The 7,190-nt window shown below is 35.5% G+C and overlaps 1 protein-coding gene and 1 long non-coding RNA gene across 2 annotated transcripts; both read left to right on the top strand.

The window, feature by feature from the left end:
- The first annotated feature begins 1,553 nt into the window (after nt 1–1,553).
- On the top strand, nt 1,554–3,337 carry LOC114751534 (uncharacterized). Its single transcript, XR_003740760.1, has 3 exons — nt 1,554–1,666; nt 1,762–1,867; nt 3,261–3,337. It is a non-coding gene; the product is annotated as an uncharacterized LOC114751534 (long non-coding RNA).
- LOC114751537 (pullulanase 1, chloroplastic) lies at nt 3,337–6,969 on the top strand. Its single transcript, XM_028940195.1, has 10 exons — nt 3,337–3,340; nt 3,367–3,402; nt 3,522–3,574; nt 3,750–3,858; nt 4,202–4,338; nt 4,447–4,646; nt 4,808–4,957; nt 5,669–5,729; nt 6,060–6,180; nt 6,904–6,969. Exons 1-10 carry the CDS (start codon nt 3,337–3,339, stop codon nt 6,933–6,935), a joined length of 903 nt encoding a protein of 300 aa, XP_028796028.1. The 3' UTR covers nt 6,936–6,969.
- Nucleotides 6,970–7,190: the final 221 nt, after the last annotated feature.

The following is a 7,190-nucleotide window of genomic DNA, read 5'->3' as shown; positions in this document are numbered from 1 at the left end:
AATGACATTTTTGGTGTCTTGATAGTTATATTCTTTACAGGCACTTAACCACATTGGCCTTCGTGTTGTGCAATCATCTGCAAGGAAGTGGGGCCCTCTGTGAACATTCTCGACGAGGTTATGAATTATCAAGTTTTGCTTGGTCCGCCTGTAATTGATTAAATATTCTATAGCATAGCTGTTATGTTAAGCTTAGTTTCTTTTTGTGAAACATTTGTTTGTTTTAGTATTGTTCATGCAAGTACTATGCTCAACAAACCCGTTAACGTTCCATCTTAGACAGTAAAGTGGAACAATCTTGATCGTTTGACCATTGATGATCTTATACACTTGGCAGTCAATTACAAGTTAGTTTGTTTATATCATGTTGATACAAACAAATTCGTACGCTACCTCCTAGACTTATGATTGAGGAGCTGCTTCCTCTCGTCTATCTAGATGTACCTTTTTACGTTTTTGTTAATACAATGCTGTTATATTTACCAGCCCTTTAGTGTTTTCCTTTAGTTTCTGCCATGGAAAGATTCTTATATTTTTACTAGAGTTTCATACGAGTCATGTTACTGTTTTTCCCCCCCCCCCCTTTTTCAGATTGATGGGTTTAGATTTGATCTTACGGGTCACATTTTGAAGAGCACAATGGCATGTAGCTTTTGACATTTCGCGACGAGGGTTAAAACAGGCTTGTATGTATAGATGAATGCAAATTTTTATTCAGGAGACCTATCTACAGACAAGGCACTAAAGTGCAATAAATGTGTATTGCTTTGCTAATTGTTGCAATCAAATTATTTATGGATGATTTCATATTTTACACTGCAAATAAGTTGAATAGTTCAAAGGATGATTTTAGCCTCTTAGGATGACAAGCAGAAGACTTGCCAACTATCTTACGTGCAATTATAATGAAGCCCTCACCCTTAAGTCAAGGATTGTCCACACTTTCCAAGCTACTAAAATAGGTGTTTAACAGCATATATCAATGCATGACATTCATAAACCCAATCAAGACATAAATTCAGGATTTTAGTGAGCATCTAGATGTTCTTGTTCTTTATGTTGTCTTTATTCGACAAGATTCACTGGGAAATTTATCTCAGTAATCTTCCATGCTCTCTCTTTTAATGATTTCCTTGCCATGTTTTCCCTAAATATTCTCCTTTCGACTTTTTTTTTTCCCCTTCTCATTTTTCTTCACAGTTAAATCTTTGTGGAGCTGGAATTGGGAAGTAGGTATAATTTCTTCATGGACTTTATATATTAATTTTCTTTCCTATTGCTGCTTAAAATCAATGTCATGAGGCTGATAAGCTTGATAATCGCATAATTTTGTTTTGTTACTGAATTGCATCTGAACTATTTTGCTGAGGGCGGCACTGCTGCTTGTTATCTTAAACAAAACCTAGCTTTAATAGCATAATTTGGCTTTTTATTAGTTTTTTAAGCGCTGCTTTTTTGTGAGTGAATTTACCTTTCTTTCTCCATATAAGTTCCTTTAATTCCTTTATATAATTTCATGTTAAATCCACAAGTTATTGATAAAAAGCTATCAAGTGTAACTGGTTTGGATCTTGTTGCATGGCTTATAAGCTCGATGGAATGGATTCAGATTCCAAAATCTTTCTTTTTCAGTCCTCGTAACGGGGAATTCTACAACTACCTCGAGGTACAATCTAACCTATTAGTAAGAGACTCACGCCATAGGAACTGTTAGTCAATTCTTTTGATATAGTCTGAGTGATATCCTTGTTGAACTTGCAGGATCAGCGGAGCTGAGCTGCGCTTATTTGCACCAAACAATGTGGGTTGATCGAAATTGATGATGCTCAAGTGATTGCGGGCGCCGGGGGGAGCTCGTAAGATGAAGGTAATGGCGCGCTCTTGCTGTCTCCATCGTGATTCTCCTGTCCTTCTTTTATATCATTTGTTGGAAATCCCCTGAAAGAAAAACTCTATAAAATAACTTTTTTTGAATCGTTACTAATATTTTTTTTCCAAAAATGTCTCTCCCTTGTATTTATTATGAATATAAATTTTTTATAACGTGTTCATATCTTCTCTCTTTGTGTCTCTGTGAGACTCCAAATTCGACCAATGAACGTATGATGCAGATTTTTTATGAATAAAAGCAAATGTAAATGAGTAAATCTCACACTTTCAAGAGATTTCGTAAACACATCACTGTTTCTGATTCCTAGTGTAAGCAAGACGCTGAATGCGTAGAGAAGAACAAGCTGCCTCTTATCCCAGCACACAGTCCGAGCTATACACTGGAAAATGCTTCGTTTAGTATCTTGTTCCCTTCCGCTTCCTCTATCTCCCACGACTCTGCTTCCCACATCTTCCATCGCTCATCTCTCGATCACCTCAATTGTGCATCCTTCACTGCGCTTTCGACGTCGTCGCCTTTCTCCCCATCTTTCCCAATCCATTTGTTGCTCTCTTTCTCCTTCTTCTCCTTCTAGTTCAACTTCTCAGGTTTCTCTCCGTTTGCGATTTTACTGTTGCTGTTTCTTGCTATTTTTAGTATTCCGAAAGTGCTCTAGTTCCTTCATAAAGATCATCCGTACAACCGCTGGTCTATTGGATGCTAAAGAAGCGGTCTTTATAGCTGCTGAATAGATATTACTTTAAATTGAAATGTTAATGATACATTACAATCCGTTTTGGTTTTATGCCTTCTCTATATGATAAATTAGCAATCCATAACTATGCATGTGCTTCTGAAGTGATATATATAAAATTAAATGAAATGCTGAGAATGCCTGTGGCAATTTTTTTCCCTGAAAAAAAGGATTTCTTCAGAATCTGGAATATCTTGTCCAATATAGAACGAGCAGTCAAGGACAGCTCAACATTATGAAGCTGGACCGAGACTGATAAGTGCATTCTCTTTGCGACTATGCATTGGGAATCTTGAGAAACACAAATGAAATATCATATGCTTGAACAACTATTATGGTTTTGAGCAGATTAATTCATATGATGATGGTACAAGATTTTGCTTCAGTTTCTTCTTAAACCATTGCGCAATGTTCCTGTTTGTATGTCCTTATACTTGTTATTTCCCATTCTCTGAACATTATTGCAGTGTGTTACTCTTAATTTGCTACTTTTTTGGATGTAAAGGAATTGCTCATATGGTTTTATAATCTGCATGTAATGCAGTTTCGCTTGCATATGTCTGTGTGTTCGCTTAATCTTCTTTGTTGAGCCTGTTTCTTGAGACAACTAACAATTATCTTGAATTGGTGGCTCAGATGGAGGATAATTTGTTGTACTCCAGAGCACATTGGGTCAGTAGATCTTTGATTGCGTGGAATGAGGATATTGGGGATGGGTTTTGCTATCTACTTGCTAGTAGAGATGCCTCTTTGTCCTTGGCAAATAATGAAATTCAAGGTCCAAACTCTAACAAAACGTTTAACCTACTACAGTAGTGCAGCGTGTTGAAGAATACTCATGTTTTCCTATGTACAAGTGATTCCTCGTGGACATTGACCCTTTCCAGTGTTAAACAGGTGAAGATGTGAAAATTAAGCTTGAAGAAGATAGAGCCGGCCTTCCTACATATGTAAATTGCTTTTACCCATAAAGCCTTTAAAATTTATTGAAAGATCAGGCCCTGTAAAGGGGTGCCTTTGTGATTTCATTGTGTGTGAGAATTTTGTGGCTCTCATCTACAATGGAAAAGGGATTATAATGATGGTTTGATTACGGAATTACCTCAAAGACGTGTGTATTGTCAGGTGGTGGAAAAATTTCCGCATATTCAACATTATAAAGCTTTTAAATTGCCAACTTCTTTGGACGTTAAGCATCTTCTCAAATGTCAGTTAGCAGTTGTTATCTATGACTGTAAGTCCTTTATGTTTTCGTAGCTTCCAGAAGCAGATTTCTCTCAGACAATAGTTTCACATGAAGCCTTCATTATCCTATAAGCAATGAGGAATCATTTCAATAATTATAGTACTATATTTCAACATAATATTTTACTCACAATTTGGTTTCTATAATGATGGTGAATTGCAGGGTGAAATTGATAATTTTATCTTTGTTTGACAGAGTTTTTATATTATAGTTCATTTATCACAAATGTTGCAGTGACTTATAATTTGTAGAATCTTTTTGCATTCTGTTCCTTTTTATTGTTTATTGATTATATTGGCATGCTACTCGCGTCTATTTCCTTTTCTCGCAGCTGATCAGAAGTGCAGGAATTGTACTGGTTTGCAGTTACCTGGTGTTATAGATGAAGTTTTTTCATATAATGGCCCCCTTGGTGCATTTTTCTCAAGAGATGCTGTTTCACTTTACCTATGGGCTCCTACCGCTCAGGTATGTTATGTTTCAATCCCCCCCGGGGGGGGGGGGGGGGGGCAAAAAAAATAATGCTTTTACAACCTTAGCTGCAACTCCCCTCAATATTTTTTCATGTTAAAACAGGCGATACATGCTTACATCTACAGGGGCCCAACGGGAGAGGACCCTATTGAAATTGTACAGTTGGAGGAGGATAATGGTGTTTGGAAAACTAAAGGACCCAAGAGTTGGGAAGGCTGTTACTATGTCTACGAAGTAAATGTTTACCACCCTAGTACCTTGCGAGTTGAAAAATGCTATGCCAACGATCCATATGCTAGAGGGTATGTCAATCAAGTCTGTTGGTAACCTCTCATTTTTTTTGTAAACTCAATCCAGATTTAAGGATTATTGACTATTACCATTCACTGGTGCTTATTTCTGTTGTTTGCAATTATATAAAAAATTACATTTCCCACTTGCTTTGTTGATTTCTATTTAGCAGACTTTCATCAGATGGCAGGAGGACATTTTTAATTAATCTTGATTCTGATGAGTTAAAACCTGATGGATGGAATGATCTGGCAAACAAGAAACCTGTTCTGCATTCTTTCTCAGATATAAGCATTTATGAAATGCATGTAAGAGATTTCAGGTGAGAAGTGTCATATGCACTATTTGATTTTACTCATAGGCCATCTTTCATGACAATCAGAGACAATAAAGATTTGATGTGGGCTTTTGAAGATTTTATTTGGAAAAAGATCGAAAAACATGTGTGCATGTACGATTAAAGTTGGAGTGTTTTATCTTCTCTTGTCCTTTTCTCATAAGATGTGCCAAATTTATTCGGGATTGTAATTATAATTCTTCTTTTGAACATGAATTCTAATAAACTTCTATCTTTGGGCATTGCACACGAAGATGGATGTTGATAGATTTATGGTTTGACTTTGTAGAAAGAAGAGAAAGGTAACATAAGGACTCAATGAGAGAGAATTAAAAATGAAGAAGACAGAGGGTAGCCGTGTTGTCATATTGCTCTCTGACTACACAATGTCTTGGCTTCTGAATACGCATACTGCTCTCTTTTTCTTTGCTTTTCTGTTTATTTATCAATATTTGTCATTTCTCAATTGAGTATTAATTTTCAGTTATCTTGAGCCTTTGCTTTTAGTATTTCAGTGATATCTATAGGCTAAAGTTTGGACTTCTATTGGTGGCTAAAGTAACTGATGATATAATCTATCTCACCTTAAGAATAACTAATTATTGCACTCAACTTTCAGAACATTTATTGTCAGTCGTCTGAGTTTTATGTAATTTGTGGCTAAAGTTTGGTAACTTTTTGCTTGTTGCCATATAGTGCCAACGACTCCTCTGTGCAACCTGACCTTCGTGGTGGTTATTTGGCCTTCACATTGCTGGTAGCTTTCATCTTCTAATTCTTTCTAATTTTAAAGTTGTTTTAGAATAGGATTGTTAACTTTGTTGTTTTGCAATCTCTTTGTTACATTTTTGTGGCCTATTATCTTCCTATTTAACAGTACTAATGATAGGAAACTGAGCATTGGTTGAAAAAAATTTTACGTGCAATTTGTGGTCTCAAAAATATGCTCTGGCATGTGGTGCTTGCTAGGTTAGAACCTAATAATATATTCAATTAGAAATTTGCAATCCCTAATTCAAGATTGAAAAGATTACTGTACTGTTAAATGCTGTTGACAAATGGAATAACTATAAATATATGTTTGAAGGATTCAGCTGGTGTACTTCATCTAAAGAAATTATCAAGTGCCGGCATCACCCATGTCCATCTACTTCCAACTTTTCAGTTTGCTGGAGTTGATGATCAAAAGGAGAACTGGAGATCTGTAGGTAAAATATGTTTAATAATTAAATTATATTTTGAATAAATAGTACTACCTATATTAAATCCTTTCTCTAATAATGGAATTGTACTTCTTGGAGGGTCAAATTCAACCTTAATATTTTTAGTTCACTATTAGTTAAGGATATGGATATAAAGATAGATAGAAATTTAATTAAATCTCATGTAGTTTGAGTGTTATAGATTGATCAATGTTCTTAACCCCATTTTGGTTGCTTTCTATAATAGAAATCTCGTGTAGTTTTAGATATGTTGGTTGCACATGCATTTACCATCTCTTATAGTCTTGTTTTCGTGACATTTGCGTTTGGAGCATTGGATATTCTCTTGCAAATACAAATGGCTATACCTTTTAATTTTGAAACTTATACTTGAGATATTTGATAGAGATGTGTTCATGAGTCTACTGACTTAATTTTGCTTATGCTGGAAACAACACACATTGAAGAACATGTGCTTTGCAAATGTCGTTATTAGTTCATTTTTAATATTAATCCTTTATTTATTTGTTCAAGAAGACATTATCTTGTTGATTTTTACTATCTTGTCTTTCTGCTATGATGGGATAGTTTTTTTTAAATTTTTTATAGTTTGTTAGACTGTCTGGATACGTTAATCTTTCAGCATCCAATCCATCTAGTTATGTGCTGTTTGAATAGCTGGTATAATAAGATCACAGCCTTGTCTTTGAATTTTTTTCATGGTGTAAGGTCCTAAAGGGCATGACACATTTCCATGGTAAAATTCAACTCCATGATGGCTCGGAATTCAGAGAACAAACGACTTCATCTGGGAAAATGCCTAGTGTGTTCATTCAATTATATGAAAGCTCTCCTTCATGATAATTTGTCACGGATTGGATCGTAACAATTACCTCCAATAGACCCAAAGCATGCTTATGCATATTACGGATGTGTCAACAAGGATTACATCATTACTAATTCAGCCCCAGCATGCCTAGCTCAAAGAAGCCAAGTACAAAGTTGGGTTGGTGAAA

The sequence above is a fragment of the Neltuma alba genome, unplaced genomic scaffold (genome assembly GCF_004799145.2).
Source record: "Neltuma alba isolate B1F8T4 unplaced genomic scaffold, ASM479914v2 tig00006977_pilon, whole genome shotgun sequence".
Lineage (NCBI taxonomy): Eukaryota > Viridiplantae > Streptophyta > Magnoliopsida > Fabales > Fabaceae > Neltuma > Neltuma alba.
Note: the sequence above shows the minus strand (reverse complement) of the source record. Positions and strands in the feature narration are given on the sequence as shown.